This window comes from Polyodon spathula, chromosome 5 (genome assembly GCF_017654505.1).
Source record: "Polyodon spathula isolate WHYD16114869_AA chromosome 5, ASM1765450v1, whole genome shotgun sequence".
NCBI classification, from domain to species: Eukaryota; Metazoa; Chordata; class Actinopteri; order Acipenseriformes; family Polyodontidae; genus Polyodon; species Polyodon spathula.
In genome coordinates, this window is record NC_054538.1 from 69,237,084 (window position 1) to 69,256,199 (window position 19,116).

General features: G+C 39.3%; 2 protein-coding genes across 5 annotated transcripts in view; one reads left to right on the forward strand and one right to left on the reverse strand.

Moving 5' to 3' along the window:
* The window catches only part of LOC121316233 (protein-tyrosine kinase 2-beta-like), a 60,881-nt gene extending 54,244 nt beyond the window's left edge, over positions 1–6,637 (forward strand). For all 3 annotated transcript variants that reach the window (XM_041251163.1, XM_041251165.1, XM_041251164.1), the window contains 6 exons: positions 1,319–1,468; positions 2,688–2,712; positions 2,846–2,892; positions 3,300–3,434; positions 5,682–5,762; positions 6,266–6,637. In XM_041251163.1, coding sequence (XP_041107097.1) covers positions 1,319–1,468; positions 2,688–2,712; positions 2,846–2,892; positions 3,300–3,434; positions 5,682–5,762; positions 6,266–6,460 — 633 coding nt within the window. In that variant the 3' untranslated portion in view covers positions 6,461–6,637. The remainder of the gene's footprint in view (positions 1–1,318; positions 1,469–2,687; positions 2,713–2,845; positions 2,893–3,299; positions 3,435–5,681; positions 5,763–6,265) is intronic.
* A 269-nt stretch (positions 6,638–6,906) lies between these two features.
* LOC121316235 (neuronal acetylcholine receptor subunit alpha-2-like) lies at positions 6,907–18,424 on the reverse strand. Of its 2 annotated transcripts, none has more exons than XM_041251167.1 (6): positions 17,976–18,424; positions 13,391–13,542; positions 13,160–13,204; positions 12,530–12,639; positions 11,026–12,124; positions 6,907–9,248 (listed from the first exon to the last, which is right to left on the reverse strand). In XM_041251167.1, exons 1-6 carry the CDS (start codon positions 18,073–18,075, stop codon positions 9,123–9,125), a joined length of 1,632 nt encoding a protein of 543 aa, XP_041107101.1. In that variant the 5' UTR covers positions 18,076–18,424; the 3' UTR covers positions 6,907–9,122. The 2 variants fall into 2 exon arrangements, with proteins under 2 accessions (XP_041107101.1, XP_041107100.1); XM_041251166.1 differs by having other exon boundaries at positions 17,967–18,424.
* Positions 18,425–19,116: the final 692 nt, after the last annotated feature.

Consider the following 19,116-nt stretch of genomic DNA (forward strand, 5'->3'; position numbering starts at 1 on the left):
CACTACATATCCAGACTGCCATGCTCACACACACACACACACACACACACACACACACACACACACTCTCCAGAATGGTCCCTCGATTCACCACTTTTAAGAGTTTCCTCCAGCAATTTGCGCAGTCTTGGATATGAAAGAACCTTTATCAGACCTCCATCAAAATCTATGCCTGATAAGAAGATTTAGCTTTTATCGATTCAGATTGTGAAGGCCAGTTTATACTCCATGGCTCGACTGTTGTTAAAGTGCAAGGCGACTGGCCCGTCGTAATGCAGTTTATAGTGTCGCCCGACAATCGCTACTGCTTGGAAACATCGCTGAGAGGTCAAATCAGCTGAACTTGTCATCGATGACCTTGTTGCTAGATGATTCTGGCTATCCCTGCCTGTATGCAGTATATAGAGCAGGTTAAGAAAGATCAGCACAAAAAAGAGAGTGTTTGGGAATACTGAGTATTTTATCCTCAAAGAAAATGAAAGGATTCAAGATCGCGTCTCTTGACAGGTACATGATGTCACCGCCCTGTCATTTCCCGATATAAAAAAAACTATATACCAACTGGTAGCAATGGACAATACACCTTGTACAGCCTATGACAGTAGTGTTTTTTTTTCCCACAATAGATAACAAAATGAGAGCTACACTGCATATTTTATAATACCAGATGCCAGAATAAATCTGCATACATCACAGGGATGGAAATAAGACACTCATTGTATTGCAGTTTGAGCCATTTCAGGTTTTACGAGCTGCAGTCTTATACAAATTGCACTGATAAAGAAGAAAAGAAAAGTAAAGCAAAGCAAAAGTAAAAACTAACTGAAGCGCTTCATCTTCCATTTCTGCTGAAATACTTCACGGGACAAGTGGAACTACAGCGTTGCTGTGCGTTTATAGTGTGCCGATGGGTGATCACAGTGTGCTGACCGGGCAATAATCGAGCAACAGCCTGCTGTTGGCAGGTTTTCAATCCAGCGATGGAGTGTAAACTGGCCTTGACTGTTAAACAAGCAACATAAATAAAAAACACACATGTCTTGTTGAAAGCTTTGGAAGACAATTGGTCCCTGATGGCTTGCCTAGATGGCTTCTAGGCAAAACAGGACCACTAATAGTGTTGCTATTTGCTATTACTGTATGTGTACATATGGTGGTAGTTGGCATCCAACTGCAAGCCTATAGAACCTTTAGATTCCTATCTGCTTCTCTGTATAATTCAATGACAAGTTGTTCATCGTCATAGAGTGTCGATGGACCAGCTGGCTAAGAGCTGACAGGGTTTCTACTTCTGTAACTGACCTGTTTGTCTCCACAGGAAGCTGATTTCACCTTCGAGCCCACCAGTAAAGAGGATGCCCAGAGGCTGTGGGAGATAGAGAATTCCAAACTGCAGGCCACCCTGAAGAAGCAGAAGCAGGACATGGTGGAGGACAACAAGTGGCTGGAGAAAAACGAGAAGCAGCTGGTGAGAAGCTGCCATTGTGGTGTACCGCTCGGCAAAACTCATGCCTGACTAATCACACCATTAGCCCTAATGCAGTAGCACAGTCCAGTGGGTATGCATACAGATCTGGGGATTATTTCTCAATCTAGTTCATAGCAGACATTTAAGGAATAGAACTGAGTCACTGAGATCCTTTTAGAGCCTACTTGACAAAGTTTTGGGATCAAGCAGCTACTAGGTACCGGACAAGCACTGATGGGCTGAACGGTTTCCCTTCGGTTGTACATTTCTTACAGTATGTCCTTATGTTCTTAATGAACATGTAGTACCAGGTTTCAGGTCTAACCAAATCTCAAAAACAAAGCTAGTGTTGTGCTGGCTGTGGAACATCAGTCCAGATGAACACTGTGTGGATTCAGCCAGGGAAATAATGCAGATAGAAGAGGTTCTGATTTGTGCTCTGAATAAGCTGGAGTTGAGCAGCTCATGGAACAAGGTCTAAGATGAGAAAAATGTAACTGCTGGTCTTATATGAGCGCTTTCATCCCCAGTCATAACCTAGCGAGGAGGTAAAGATCCTGATTAGTTGGTACCAAGAAAACATACCTTTGGGGTACGAACTGCATGAGTGATTAGACTAGGCATTTTCCATAGTTTACCATGGTTTGCCATGGTTTTTAATATGCTTTACTATACAGATATGTGCTTTACAATGCTGATCTACTTTACCTTGCTTTCACTGTGCTTTTATTATGCTTTGGCTGAAATCATTTTAAAAAGGGTTTAAAAAACTGACAAACAACTGAAAATACCTGTCACCTGGCGTTACCATGTTATTTAACTGTCTGATAAAATTTGGATATTCATCAGAAGTTTTACACGTTAAATAATTCAGTTTCACAGAAATGCAGTTGACTCTTGCTAATCCAAACCAGTTGGGACTGTTCAGAGAGTGCTTATTGTATTACAGTCATTTTAATGCAGTTTGGGACTAATGAGTTGCAGAGAGAATTGGTTTCTTAATTATAGTGAAAGCTTCTTCACTGCTTTTAGGTTTAGGTCTGTTTAAAAAAAGCTTTTACCTTAGAAACTCAGCCGCAGTACATTACCACTAAAGACTGCAATAAAGCAATTTAAGTTTGACAAATGCTGATTTGATAGTGTGACTGTTCAACTGAATATTTTAAGCCAGCACTCAGGAGTATTACATTTAATTTATTTTTGCTCTCTCTCTTTTTAGCCAACAGACTCTGGATATGGATATGGTGAGTGCTGACGTATTTGAACTGCTGGTTTGGTTGTAATTCCGATTTATTTAATGTAACGATTTCTAATTTATAGCATAGAGTTTGGATTTTAGCTTTAACTTTTTAAATACTGTGTCTTTCTCTCTTTCAGCTGAATTTACCAGTCCACCTGTGAAACCTCCACGAGTCACAGCGCAGGTAATTAAACCTGCCTTTTCTAAATCAATACCATTAGAACCCATATCAACAGAGAACAAAACTTGCCTTCTCCCATAATAGACTATATGCAGTACATCTTAAAGGACTGCTACCCAAGGTTTGAGCTTTTTATTATTAACAGAAGTATCCAGAATTGCCCCTTGTGTTGAAAATATTTTCCACCACAACCCTTTCTTAAGCAGCTATTTAATGAACTGCAAACTTGACTTAATAATTCTTAACAAAAAAAAAAAAAAAAATAGAAATGTTGATACGGTGACTGACTTTAACAGAGAGATCACACTAAACTGAATCACTGTGCTGGTGTGCAGTCTGAGTGTGCTATTCTGAACCCTGTGTGTAGTAGTCTATAGCCTGATGTTACTGGTGTTTCCCCTGTGTTTCAGCCCGCCCCCACTGCAGAGCTGGACCGCACAGATGACCAGGTGTACCACAATGTCATGGAGCTGGTGAAGGTAGTGGTGCAGCTGAAGAATAAGGTCAAAGAGCTGCCGCCCTCGGAGTACTTCAGCATCGTCAAGGTAGACGTCCTCTTTCTCTTACCCTTTAGAAAAGGCAAGCGCAGTTGGTTTGCATGCTCATGCTGAAGTTCACTATGCTTTTACCATGCTCATCCCGTGGCTTTACTACGCTTTACCATTGTCAACCACCGCACCTTTTAACTCCTGCGTGGCACTGTCCCCTGCGTATTGCATAGTGTTGCGCAATCAGATTGTTTTGATGATTCAGCTGAGAGGTTACTCCTGTAGAGATTTGACTGAGGACTAGTGAAACTGTGTCTCACTGGAGAAATCTCCAGCTTCCTGTCTGAAAGCCATACTGCCACACTCTCAATCACTGTGGTTGAATTGTGTACACAGAGGAGACATGTCGAACGCTTACTATGTAGACTTAAACACAGGACAGTGTGATGTTTGCAAGACAAACTGGATTTTCTCTGCAGACAGTTCAGTGGCAGGCTAGTGAGATTACTTTAGGAGCAATCCGCCTGTTGACAGATGACAATGGACAGGTACAAATATCAAAACAATTGTGGTTGTGTTTAAAACGACATTCACAGCAGTACAACTCACACAGGAGCCAGCAACAGTAAATAGTGAGAAAGTTAACTTCTAAACGTTTCTCATGGTAAAAGCATAGGAAAGTATAATGAAGCATAGTAAAAGCATGGCAAAGCTTAGGTATACACAGAAAGGCATGGTAAAGAAAATTTAAATTAAGTAAACACATGACAAACAATAGTAAACTATGGTAAATGCAAAGTATAACTATGATTGATTAATTTATGTCTCTGCTGCAGTGCTTCAATAGGTGCCATAAACGCTGCAGTTTTTCCATTTCAGGTGCAATCAGCAATGTGTTGAAGTTTGAATTTACTGCTTCGAGCAGCTCCATCTGGATCAGATTGTCCAGTCTGAGCTGTTCAAGGGAACCCTGATGTTTTTTTTCTAGGAAATCAAGTGCTGAGAAATATGCCTTTAATTATCGTAATGCTGATCGGCCAGATCAAACGAATACCATGTAGACCATGTGGCAGTAGAACAGTGTACTCTAGACAACTGGGCATATTTACTAAGCTTTCCAGTGCAAAGTTTTTCTTTGGAGTAAAAAAGAAAAAACAAAAAATGAAACATTTTCTAAAACTCAAAAGAAACAACTGAGATATAGGTAGTAACTTGCCTGTCACTGATCAATTGCATGTTTTCCAGTTTGCTTAACTTTGAGCACTGAAATATAGAATGTTATTCTCTGAATCTGAGAAGTTTGTCAGGTATTGCTCCAATACATATGAAAACAATGAATTACACTAATTTTACTCTAGGTTGCAAAAGGGAAGCACTAAAGTAATTGTAGATGGTGTAAAATCTTGATATAGAGTCGTAGCCATTCAGAAGTTTCAAGTTGCCAATGGGATCTCATGCAAGAAAACGAGGGATCCCAGAAAAATACTGGGGAAAATGTATTGCTGCAAATGCCTTGGTCCAGACATTGGAAGATGGAGAATATCAGCAGTACAGAATACAGACACAGCTGGGGAAAACCTGGCCCATTTTTATGAATGTTTGGGGCATGTACATTGTTTTTAAAAATACTATAGCAGTCCGTGCAACGTGTTTGTGTACTGTAATTCCTGCTGTAATTTTGTCGTCCCCCTCGCTCTGTATTTCCCACAAGTGGTTTGTTTACCTCTGTCTGTGTCTGTGTAATTCTAGCCTGCGTTTGTGTGTTCTGTGTTTCCCTTGTAATTGGTTGTTGTCGGTCTGTGCCCATTGGTCTTAGTGTGCGGCTGAGGACCAATGGGATGTGTGTCAGCTCTGGTACCCTGATCTGCATAAGGGGCGGAGTTGAAGGCATAAGAAGGCACTGCGCTGCAGTTTTGTGTTGTTGTTGGTCACTGTCTTGTAACTTGAATAGCTGACAGAGCTGTGGCCTCTGTGTGAGAGACAAAGGCATGCTGAATAAAAGCCTTTGAAAGAAACAAGCCTCTCTTGTTTTCTGCCTCTTGCTGAAATGCTACAATACTATTGCCTGGAAAACAGCATTTGTCAATTACATTGTTTTGTATCCTAGAATTTTCTCCTTTCAAAACAGCTGAGATTTTAAAGACTTGAGTAAACACTTTAAAAATAAGGCCTACAAATCTGAGCTGAACTGAGGCAGGGGCTTTGCAGTGTTTTTGTTACTGAGCAGTCATTGACAGTCTTCTTTCCCTCCTCCTCCTCTCTCTCTCTCTCTCTCTCTCTCTCTCTCTCTCTCTCTCTCTGCAGACAGTGGGGCAGACCCTCCGTAGCCTGATCCACTGTGTGGACAAGGTGTTGCCCTCTCTCCATGCATCCATACGAATAGAGGTAAGAAGGTATACAGTAGCACATCAGCATCACTAGAGGACTCTCTCTACCAACATATCACCCTATTGGACACTCCACTGGCCTACTGAGCTGTCTTTCTCTGTACCTCAGCTGTGAGGCAGCTGAACACTTCCATTTCCTAACTCTGCATTCGGGTTGGCTGTGCTATCACACACATTTAACCTTTTAGCCTTAAGGTGGCATTGTGATGTTGACCCACATTCATTGCCAGACCTCCAAACTAATTTCATGAAGCTAGTTTCAAACCCAGGCTTTACATCTTCTATTAGAAGATGTAAAGCCAGCAAAATTCCAGTTGTAAAGGAAACACTTCCCTGTACTTGAATAACTAACTTACTCCATAACATACTGTGCCACTCGGGCCCTGTACAACTGTTTCATTAAGATATGTGTATATTTTTAAACTAACTTGAAGAATGTTGAGGGACAGGCGGCTAGGTTTATTAAAAATAATCAGGGTTATCTTAATTCTTACTCTGCAGATCGAAGGCACCCAGAAGCTGCTGAATAAGGACATGGCTGAGCTGATTAGCAAGATGAAGCTGGCACAGCAGAATGCCGATACCTCGCTCAGTGAAGAGTGCAAGCGTCAGATGCTGGCGGCCGCCCACACGCTAGCCATGGACTCGAAAAACCTGCTGGACGCAGTGGACCAGGCGCGGTCCGAGCCATCGTAGCCATGCCGGTTACCTAGTGACAGACCCAGTCGGAGCACATGTGACTCTGGACAGGGAATCATAGACTTGTAGGGGGGGTGGAGGTTGGGTCGCAGCTCATGAAGCGGATGCAGGCACTGTTGTGTAATATTTTTTTAATTAAAAATAAATAAATAAATAAATAAATAAAAGTTTTGATACTCTTGTGAGGAAAACTTTTTTTATAATTAACATTTTGTGGGGAAGATAGTTTTCTTATTACTTTAGCTGACTTACAATGATCACGCATTAGTTTAAGGGCTATTGTTTTTGTTTATTAACTGTTAACAAACAGATAGTAAACATGTTAATGTACATTATTTATTTTCTGTTAACTGTTAGTTAATAATATATAATAGGTCAGCTAAAACTGCAAACACCAGAGCCCTATGGATGACCAATCAAACACCAGAGCCCTATGGGTGATCAACACTCAGTCGATCATATGCTTGGAATCGGTTCAAATTGTTACTGTAGTAATGTTTAGCAAATTAAATCAGGTTAAGCCTAAGCCTAACCCTTAGATATAAATTGACAATGTTTGTTCACAGGTAATAAACAAAAAAAGGGGCCCTCAAAATAAAAAGTGACCCTTAAAATGAATAATGAAATAGTGGAAGTAGATCTGTGGAGGTATTTACTGTTACCTGGTTTGCCCAGGTGCAAAATGTAATATAACTATTCTGTACCAAACTCATGTGCTCATAATTTTTGGAAACTGCTTACTGCAGTGCAAAGTCTATACAATACATTAAAAACCAAGACCACTCAGGCTGTGATGCTGAGGTCAGAACCAGTTTTCGGTTGTCATCTCAAACTCTTTTCCAAACTAGAAGCCTGGTCATTCCAAACCGTCATTCCTGAATTTTGCGTAGGCTATTTATTCATTGAATACTTTTTATGTTACAATAACATTACAGTAGTAATAGGAAAAAAGGCATACAAATGCAAATTTGAATTATTAAAATATCAACCAACATTTCAGTCTTTTGCAAACTAGCCATGTTAATTTGCACTCAAAAATGCATGATTCGTACAGTTAACCCAACAAGGAAGCACGTCTCTCCGAAATGAGAAAGTGAGAGAACAGAGAAACGCAACACAGAAACGTTTTCAGGTATATGTCTGTAGTCAGTTCATCTTATCAAGTGTAATTACAGTGTGCATAAAAAAAAAGAAAAAAATCTCTCTACCATTGGCCCTTTACAGACATAAATACTGTATTGGTGTCAATTAGCAGTCGCCCTAGTTGCCAGGGTATGAAACGCCCCGGTTTTCCATCTGGAACCTCATAAAACTTCTCATGAAAATGGGTTATTTTGCATTCCTTTGTTGTGACGTAGCATGCTTCCTATGTTTAAGGTCTATACTAGTACCGGAGCAAAAATATTTATTAAGTAGTGGAGAGGAGGGGTTAATGTCATTTAAAATAACCATATTTTATGTAACCCAAAAACACTAGCCAGACACTCTGGCCACACATAGAATGATCAGTGGTTGTCTCCCGGGACATTAGCCATTCCTTAAATACAGTGGTCTTTGACTTTTGGTTGCAGTTGCAGACTGGGACGAATATATTCTGACTAATAACCTGCTATCAGGTCCCTTTAAAGCGGGGATAAATATTTGCTTTTTCAGTCAAATGATTAACATCTAACATGACTCATACACTGTATTCACATGTCGTGTGGCTCATCTCCTTAACATCCATCACATTGCTTCATAATACACCCAGATTATTTCCGAACAAAACGTCCTGTACAACGTTTTGCATCTCTGCTTATCTCACTTCTGTAGCTCCCAAATGAAATGCTTGGCATTCTAGAGAAGAAAGCCACTGTACAGATTGCCTGGCTCTTGATAAGGCTGCACCTCAATTGGGTGTTTTATCTTTCCCTGTAATAGCAGTACACTGATTACCTCCTGCCCTCATTCTGCACATGGTAAAGAAACCTGCTAGATGGCTGACTTACATTAATGGAAGTTTTTTCAATGCCCTGCTAATCTGAAAGGTTATAAAATTGAGCTGCACAAAGGTGCCCAGTGCGTAAAAGAAAACAATCTTAACACAATGGTAATGGGTTTAGTGAACCAGCAGAGACCTTACAATTGGTATCTGCTAGTGTGCTTTCCATGCGAAATGTCATATTTGCATATCTGTTCGGCTTGGGGTTGTGGCTAGAATAACATTGCTTTATGTTCACTGTTTGGGAAAGCTGTGGCAACCTACAGTGTCTATGATAAATCATTATCTTCCTGCCTCTAAACAACACTCTTAATCTATATATTTACAAACATCATTATGCCAGTATTCCGTACTACTTTATTGTACAGTACATTGTTGCATTTAACAATAGTCAATTCGGTATAACAGCAGAGCAGTAAGAATGAAACTGTCCAGAATAAGGAGGAGCAGTGTATTTATGTTCAATCAGAAGCTCACATCCTTGTCTGTGTCAGCAGTGCTAAAGCAGACCCCTTCTTCATGGTGAAGAACCAGCCCTCCTCACAGCAGACACTTGCCCTTCTATTTAGTATCACAGTTTGCTCTCAGTAGCACACACTGGGGTTAAAGGCCATGCCACTCATGGTTGTGCAAAGTCTTTAAAAAAAACAATACAAAACAAAAAACTAAAAACGAATTTTAAATCATCCCAGCCAACCACGGAGGAAGGAAGAGTCCGATGGTCCCCAGCAAACAAACGATAATAAACATCCAGAGGAATATCCGATCGATCACCATGGCAACGTACTTCCAGTCCTCCTTCACCTGCAGAAGAAAACAAGTTTTCAAATATTGCCCTGTTTTAATTAAGGGGGTCTGATCTTATAAGAGAAACTCAACAACTTGTGCCAATCAATTCAAGTGAGCTGATGGGACAAAGGGGTTGAGGTTAGTTGTATTCAGTTTGTTTGATGACAGTGGGGTGTGTGGCTGTAATTATTTTCTATAATTTAAAAAGCTTTGGTATTTTCTTTTTTTTTTGTCAATTAATTCTGTGTGTATCAAAGATTAGGAAAAGACGATTGCTCAAATTAATTTGCAACTGGCCAGTGTCCTCATATATATGTATATAGCCTACAGTGTATATTGTCTTCACACAAATTACTTTTATTATCTTAGAACTAACATTCGTTAGTAATCTGTGTGTTTTCGTAACACAGAAATTACTGAAACGCTGTACAGTTTAAAAAAAATGTGTTTCTTGTAGAAAAGGTTATCGGTATACAACCCCAGTGTTTATAGCATTCATCCACCCCTTCCCCACCCCAGTGACTGAATAGTCACAAATCTTAAAGGAGGAAGTGTGCGCTGGCAGCTAAAACTACTTTAGGTAATGAAAACAAACTTGAAAAAACAATAATGTCTGACTTCTGATACAACACAGAAGGCCAAACTAATTTCATAAATCTACCCTGTCATGCAGTTCCATTCGCTATATATATGCCTGTATCTCAAATGTGACTTTTTGAACGAAACCTCACACTATACTAGGTCAAAGTAACTTCTCAATTTACCCCGTGTCTTCGGAATTAAAGAATGTTACTGCTTCACTTCCGGTCACCTAGTGTCTTCGGAATTAAAGAATGTTACTGCTTCTCTTCCGGTCACCTAGTGTCTTCGGAATTAAAGAATGTTACTGCTTCTCTTCCAGTCACCTAGTGTCTTCGGAATTAAAGAATGTTACTGGCTGCAGAGCATGTCAAGGGAAAGCAGCTGGTTGGTTAAAGACAGGAAAGAAAGTTCTGAAGGAATGGATACAACTTCAAATGACATTATATCATTAGCTACCACCACTTTAACCAGGTCAGACAATACAATTTTTCCTTTCCGGTTTGGTCAAAAATGTGTCATACACAGGTCACTAGTCGGTTTTTCACCGGAAAAAGCAGAGATAAAATTTCAATGGCCGAGAAAGACCGACAGAAGCTGAGAAAAGCCAAAAACAAACAAACAAAGGAGGAGGATCTGAGCAATACACATAGTCCCTTCACCACAGACATAACACAGACACAAACAAACAAGAGAGCTGCTTCCAAATCCAAAGCTCAAAGAATATCACAGACACAACACAGGCACAAACAAACAAGAGAGCTGCTTCCACATCCAGCCCTCAAAGAAAATCACAGACACAACACGGACACAAAAAATCACGTACATTTGCCAAGCTTTTTTGCAATGTTATAGTAATAAAATAATGACTAGCATTATTGCAGAGTTTGGTGATAAAACAAGTGATCAGGAGATTTATCAGTATGCACTGCTATGAAGAGATATGTGATAAATACAGCGTACAAGGAGTGGGGCAGGGCTGGAGATGCAGTACTGAGTGTCCTGTTGATATTCAGTGCCTTTTAAACCTGTTTTACTGTGAATAAAATTACTTTTAAACAGCATGTAAAATAAACAGCTTGTGTGAAAATAAATTACACCTGACACGACTCACAGGCGCTGAATAAATGGAACACAAAGGGTTAAATTAATACCAAATTAATTACCATTTGTTTTTCAAAAGGGCTAGCCCAGTCCAGACAACCTCACTTACCGAGAAGTCAGCGTCCTCTGCACGGAGGTGGTCCGCAATATAGTGCACACCCTCCAGAGCTTGGAGGATGCTGGGCGACAAGGGGAAGATGGAGTCTGACACCAGGTTGTCTATCTTGGCGGACCGCTGGGTGGGGTTCACTCTGCCCCCCAGGTGGCGAGTGGTCCCGTCCAGTCGGTGGTGAAGGTTGTGGTTGTGGTTGTGGGGAGAGGGGATACCTGCGGGCTGGCGGGCACAGGCGGTTGGTGGTGGAGAGAAGGAGGGCAAGCCCAGTTCCTCGTCTTCATACTTGTAGTCAATGTCGGTCTCCAGCCAGTGCTTGGAAGTGCTGAGCTTGAACTCACTTGACTGGCTGCGCTGGTGCTGCTGCAGGAAGCGGTGGTCCTTCTTGTCTGGGGCCGGGCGCTTCATGAAGAGCCAACGGGGGATGAAGTCCAGGAAGACGGTGCAAACCCATCTGGGCATCTTGTGGGTGCTGGGCGAGCGGTGGTGGACATTGAGCACAAACACAGTGATGACAATGGAGAGGGTGACGAAGATCATGGTGAAAAGCAAGTACTCCCCGATCAGAGGGATCACCAGGGAGGTGGAAGGGATGATCTCGGTGATGAGGAGAAGGAAGACGGTCAAGGAGAGCAGCACAGAGATGCACAAGGTGATTTTTTCACCGCAGTCAGAGGGGAGGTAGAAGACCAGCACAGTCAGGCAGGAGATGAGGAGGCAGGGGATGATGAGGTTGATGGTGTAAAAGAGCGGGAGGCGGCGGATTATGAAGAAGTAGGTTATGTCCGGGTAGATCTCATGGCAGCAGTCATACTTCTTGGTGTTGTAGGTGCCCACAGCATTGATGATAGCCCACTCTCCGCTCTCCCAGTAGTCCTTCAGGTCCACGTTCATCTCAATGCGCTCCAGGTCAATCTTGGCCTTGTCATAGGTCCATGAACCAAACTTCATCTTGCAGTTCTGCTGGTCGAAGGGGAAGAATGTCACATCGATGCTGCATGAGCTCTTGTAGATGGCTGGCGGCACCCACTGTACCATGCCTGTGTAGAACAGGTGGGCCTTCGTCATGTGAGTCACTGCAAACTCCCCGTCTGCACTGAACAGCAACACACAACAAGAAATGCACGGTGGTTAGTCATCCATCCCTGAATAATACTACCATTCCCACAAAAAAACAAAAACATTCATTTCTACATTGCATGTCATGACCCAAGTTCCTCTTGTGATTACAAACTCATGAGTCTTTATAAGAATTTTGATGCATAAAAAAGTTTAATATTAATGAAACTGTTTAAGACTGTTGGCAAATAAACAACACCTATACTTAATTCAATATACTATTGACATTGAAGTCCTGGGAGGAAAAGGTGCATCTGGGAAAGCTAGATGGCACAATAACACAGCAATATATCAGCAATTTTTACCGCTCAAGATTACTGTTGGATTGAATAGGATGCCTACCAAGATTACTACTGAGTAAGAGTAAATAGCTTGCATTTACTTGTTATACAGTACGATGTCTGGCACCCAGATCATTTCAGAGGGGACCCGAATCGATGTAACGTTGTCGTAATCTGCAGGATTCCATCGTAGCTTGTAGTCGTTCCACTCCTGAGAACAATGGTTAGAGTGTCATCAAAGAGTGCAGGGCACTGATTTAAAAGATCATTATAACACTATGTAACACAATTTTTGTTCCTGGGTAATAAGTGTTATTTCCTAATTGCTTATGCCTCAAAAGTATAGAAAATGGCTATTATTCCCCACAAACTTTGCTTTTGTGACCAGGACAGTGATATTTCAAAATATCACTCTTTCCAATTGGAAAATGGGCAAATGTGTGTCTTTTCGTTCACATAAAGTCAGAAAAAAACAACATATGAATCCAAATTAACATGTATTTATACTAAAGTAATACAAAGATGACTACAAAAGATTTAGAAGTGAGTAGTTTTTCGAGATTTACAATTATACTGTAAATACAGGATATTTACAGGATATTTAATAACCCTCTGTTAACCTCATTCTTGTTCCAAGTGATTACAAGTGGCGTGATAACCATACGTTTTTTTTGGTTGGTGGTTTTTTTGTTGTGTTTCTTTTTAAATGTCTTTTACTTTTGTAAGCTTACCTGTTTGAGCCAAACATTTGTTGTCATCATCTGATTCTTCTCATTCTGTTGAAGAAAGAACGCTGATCAGGCTGCCAGCTGAACATACCTAATGCCGAGTGTAATGATTTCTATGCCATTTGCAGCCTACCATTATATTATGATTGAATTTTTTACAAAACGAAAGTACGGCAATCAGCTGAGAAGTTTATAGTGCTGTATAGCAAAAACTATCAGCCTGCCCATACTTACCACGTCTATAAGCTGTGCAATGGAGAGCCCAAACTTGACAATTACGACATCAGAAATATTACGGACAGGTCTGGGCCACCTGTTGTAGCCGACGAAGAGATCCTTAAAGAGGTTTTCTTCAGCATGAGAGTGGGTCCTCTCCTGGCAGAAAACTGCAAAGAGAGAGAGAAGTAAAAGGAAGCTCTAACCTACAGCACTCTTCAAACACGAAATCGTTTGCTCAAGGTACAGAAAAAACACAGTTTGAAGCAAAAAATGCCTGCAAAATGAATGCATTGTGAATGCAAAAAATTCCAATTTGGTGCTTGTGGCTGTTTCACAAAGAAACTGTACCAGACAGAGAAGATTTTCAGTCACTAACAACCTTAGCTGGAATTAGGCTGGCATAAGAATATAACCAAATGTAATAAAACATTTTATATCTCATTACACTGTCAATCCACTTAATCACCCAGGAGAGGACCTGATACAGTTGATGGATTGCTTTTAAGTTAATGTCTCCCAGAAGGACTCACTAAATTAGGCTATCCAGACACATATTCATAGCAAACCAGACACTAATGGGACTAAGGATAAGTACAGGTACAGTCCATCTAATTACAGACAGATACACAATAGGCATTACTGTTTCCATGCAAAGCAACCATAGTTAAAATCATTATTCCATTACAAAACACAGGTGGTTTGAATCAGGGGGTTGTGAAAAAAATACATTAATGGGAACTTGTCAGATTTATATACTATAGTAGGGTTAAACATGAATAATTGCTTAAACAGTTTAACTCATTTGAGGTTTATTGCCTGATTAGCTATATATGTCCTTGCATGCTAATGTTCAACACTTTTGCTATTTAAAGACTTAAAAAAAAGTGAGTTCCATTAAAATAAAATGTTGTATTCATGAAACATCTCTGGGCTGTCTGCTTAGACCAGGCTTGTTCAAATATAACTGTGTTTAATTGATGATTTGGGATCAATATGGGTTGACACCAAATGATTGTCACTTCATTCACAGTCACGTTTTCCATAAATCAGGTAATGCTTGATTTAAGCTTGTTCAACACGGTCCAACACTGTAGACAGAAATGCAGCATTCCGACTTATTGATTATACCCAATTATTTCAGCAGAGCTACAAAGCTGCCTGTGTCGCACCATTTTGTTTTACTAAAAAAAAAAAATAATAATAATAAAAAAATAGATTTTTACATTAACTTTTTAAGCAATATTTTTTAAAATGATATTCAATGCAATCTACAAGGCTTTCAATAATTCGCTTAGTATAGTTCCTTTGTTTTGGGCTTCAATTCACTCCAAGCTGCTCAATTATACCTAATTGCTTTACTGAAACAGCTCTTGCACTGTACATGGTATTATACATTGTATGACAAAAAGTGCAAGGCTGGGATGGAAAGATTCATTGCGTCAACTGCTGCTAAGAAATCAAGAAGCATTAACCTCCCTTATTAAAGGAATTTCAGCACAGTGACCGCCACTGAACCCTGATCCAGAATGAGAGGCACTGGTAGATGTGCAATTGGATGATAATGTGAGGGTTCAGGGAGGTCAGTGATGTTATTGTTGAAAGTCACACACACACACTTCATGCTTTCCTACTTCTGCCTACCGCAGGCAAGCTCCAAAGCTGTGTGCATTAGTCTGAAATAAAGGGTGTCCTCTCTTGGTCACTAAGCATCATCTTTTTGGAGATTACTTTGATAGCATTTTTAATCAGGTTAATATATATATATATATATATATATATATATATATATATATATATATATATATATATATATATATATATATATATATATGGACTACAAAATTGCTATATATCAGTCTAGAGAGGGCTATAGTGGAACGTTATTGTTAATTAGGTTATAGAGCGGACACTATTGTTACCGACAGGGAGCTATAATGCCCGAAGCCTCAGCTGGAGGTAACAATAGTCTTCCTGAGGGACATTTCATTTTCCACTATGGCTGAGTCTGCAGTACATATCTAACATATGAAACAGTCAAGAAAATAAGCGTGGCAAGGTTGGATAGTAAATACGACTATGACTTATATATTTAGTTTAAATATAGCTGATACAGCATAAGTAAATAAATAAACAACATAAATAAATAAATAATAGAAAATGTTTTTGAAGTTCATACCGCATAGTTATCACTAGTTATTAGCTCTGTGTGGTTTGCTGACTGACGACGTATATATATCCAGTGATATATATATATATAATATATGATATATAATATATATATATATCTATATATATATATATATATATATATATATAATATAGGTTTAATTTATATATATATATATATATATATATATATATATATATATATATATATATATATATATATATATATATATATATATATATATATATATAATATCCAAGGTTCATCTAAGTTGACACGGCCTTCTAAACAAAAAATTTTTCAGGTGTCACAAATAAAAAATTTTTACGCCAAGACAAAGAATTGCCCTGGAGGTTAGTCAGCAATACCAACATGACACATATTTTGTCTCTAGTGGTGTGTAACTCAGACCTAACCTGACCTGCCTGTGTACAAAGACAATACACTGAGGCACTGCTCCAAGGGCTTGCCTTCATAAAAGCACCATGCAAGTCTACTAAGCAGTGATTCACTCAATTTCACTTAGGCAGCATTTCTTAGAAACTCAGCAAAACAAAAATGCTTGTGGCTTGTGGGTCAACAGAGTTGTTATTATCACTGTCAAAGCAGAGATATTGGGCTGAATTTTCAAACCTATTTACTCCTAATTGTCGTTAGGGACACATTTTGTAAAAAGCACCAATTAAAATGTATAAAATGAATAAGGAAAAATCCAAGACTTCTAAAACAAGTTTTTGTCTCAGTCTGTGCCTTTTTTTTTGGAATGAGATAAACTATGAATGAATTGATGGAATGTATTTGTTCAGTGATTAGCTCTGTGGGAGATGGCACAGAGCCATCATGCAGATATGCTTTGGTAATGCACTTGGACATCATTAGAGAACAATACATCTTTTAGCAACCACTTTATGGTAGTCATGTATATGCATCTGGAATGCAATACTGAATCAATCACTTTGGATTTTGCATCAGCACGGGCAGTGGATCTCAGTTCAATTAAAACCTGCCATGGATTGTCAACCTATTCCCCTAGACTGGCCATTAATATCCAGCTGCTTATTTGTGGAAAGATCTCTGAGGAATAACTAATTGCTGGGGGAATTTATGTCAGGGTACAGTGTTGATATAACAGGAGATCTTGCAAGGCATCTCCTTTTAAGACATTTTAGGACACTGACCTAAGGACATTTGACTCAACCAGAAAGTAACAGAGGATTTCAGCCACTGGAGAAGTCAAAATCTGAAATTTGATTTTTCCTTCATCTCCACTGAACAGAAAATAGGGGACTGACATGTAATGTGTTTAGGTGGGTCTCAGTTGACGTTTCACAGCCCTTGTTCAAATTCTGAAAATATAGGTTCCATATGATTACATTTGACTCCACTGGGATTCTTATTAAGAAGTTATAAAATGTACTACTAAGAGTCACTGACATCTCTACATAAGATATTATGAAGAAAAAGATCACCTGCGCTACACCCTGAGCAAGCATCAGGACACCTTGTAGAATTCGGCAATGCAATTATTCACAAAGATTACGGTGAGTGGTTTAAATAGGCTAGGAGATGACAGGCTGGTAGATGTGATTTCAGAACTGCATAATCACTCTCTTATATAGCATATCCACCCCAGGGGCAATCAGCACCAGCAGACTGGAAACTAATCACGGTGTGCAGCACATGATGTTACACAACTCACAGGGTTATTCATGCTGAATTAAGAATCTCAGTCATACTCAGAAGTAATCAGTTGTAATTTTTAAATACAAGTTACAGTTAATTGCTTTTCAGTTGAATTGATATTGGACCTTGTTGCCTCTTCCTACCCCTTCTAGACTTTGGCATCTTTGGAACTGGAGAATTTAAAGTGCACATTTTTTGATGTCTGTCAGAAATGCCTGGGATATAATATGGGCATTTTAGAGTCAGTGGTTTGAGGCATATTATTGATGGCGTGGGGAGTTAGGGGTTGCATGTGGGGTGCTTGTAGGGCAACTAAACTGTGGCAGTGGTATATTATCTAGCAGTCAATAGCCTCCATCAGATATTGATGCTTAATTACATTGCACATTAAATTACACATACATCTTAGGCAACAGATTATAAGTTTTTTAAATTGTGCATATTTCACACTGTAATTGTGCAGAAGTTACTACCAGTAGGATTTGTGTTTACAAACGGTTCTCCAAGATTTATTTGTAATTCTTAATCTACTTTTATAGTAACAGTGCAACTATTTTTTTTTTATATGAAAGAACATTATTACCTTACTACCATAAGGTTCCGTTTAAATTGCACGATTAATACTAGTGGTTTCTGAACTGCTTTTTTTAACAGACCCCCCACCCCCCCCAGACCCAAAGGAATACATCTTTGAGCAATTAAGGAAAAAGATGTGACATGTTATTAAACATTTTTACTTACCTGACTTACATAAAATGAAACAGCAAAAAAACGTATACTTCTTGGAGAACAGCCTTGGAAAAACGGGGTCCATTCTTAACACGGCAGAAAAGTAAACAAACAAAAACATTCAAGTTTTTGGTTTTTGATTTTTGATTATTGTTTTTTTGGAACTTGGTTATCTTGAACACATGTTTTGTTTAAATTGGTTTTCAAGCACTGGGGCAAAGGACAAGGGCTTCCCTTCCTTCAGCTTAATGAAAATTACAAGACCAGGACATTAGGAACTCCTGTTTAGGTCATTTATGTAGATTGGCAACAGATTTCAACGTGCGCTCCTAAACCAAAACCACAGAAAAAAATAGAATCTATCAGCAATTTAGTGGAAAAAGTTGTCTTTTTGGAGGAGTCAAAACTCTTATTTGACCCAAAACGACTTGAATATTAAATTCAACACAGAAGTACACCGTCGGACTGATATATATATATATATATATATAAAAAAAAATTTCAATTACAAGTGGTGAGCGCTGACCAGCGACCTACGAGACGACCTGCGACTTGATCTTATCCAAGTTATGACTCCTACAGTTAAAAACCTGAGAGCCTCGATAGGAAACATACCACGCCTTTGCGATAGTAAGTTCCGCGTAGAGTCACATTATCCCACTTGTACGGTTTTTCCAATCTCTTGAGCAAGTTCCAGAGTGTACTTATATAGCTTAATGGTTTCCTCGAACTCAATTGAATAATGAAGAAATATTCAATGCGTATAAACATCAGAATAATCCGCCGTAAAGTAAAGAACGTGGCCGGGTTAGTGGCGTTGACAGGTTTAGAACATTCCTTTACTCCTCAGAGGAACTGTGTTTGATTAACCACTTCGGCTGCAGTCCTGGAGAGGAAAAAGCGGAAAAGATACATGTATTTACCATGGGAGACACATGAAAAGTGCAGTAGCTAAACAAGATCGCTTGCAGACTGACACGTTTACTCTTTCCGAAATAGTTCAGGTGGAGAAACAAAATAAGGACATTCATAAAAAAAGCATATCGCGTCTTCTAGAAAGATCATCAGCGATTCAAGTATTACAAATTCATTTTAACAGTAGTTCTAAGAGCTTCAGATAGCTTTTTTTTTTTTTTTTTTTAGGGAAAACGATAGGGAAAGG

Excerpts from the sequence above, each read along its gene's own strand:
- LOC121316235 (XM_041251166.1), bottom strand. The coding sequence starts at position 18,075 with ATGTTTTTGTTTGTTTACTTTTCTGCCGTGTTAAGAATGGACCCCGTT. Across the intron at positions 13,205-13,390 it reads TTGCACAGCTTATAGACGTG|AATGAGAAGAATCAGATGAT; the intron begins GTAAGTATGGGC and ends TTTCTTCAACAG. Across the intron at positions 12,125-12,529 it reads GACATCGTACTGTATAACAA|TGCAGACGGGGAGTTTGCAG; the intron begins GTAAATGCAAGC and ends GTTGCTGTTCAG.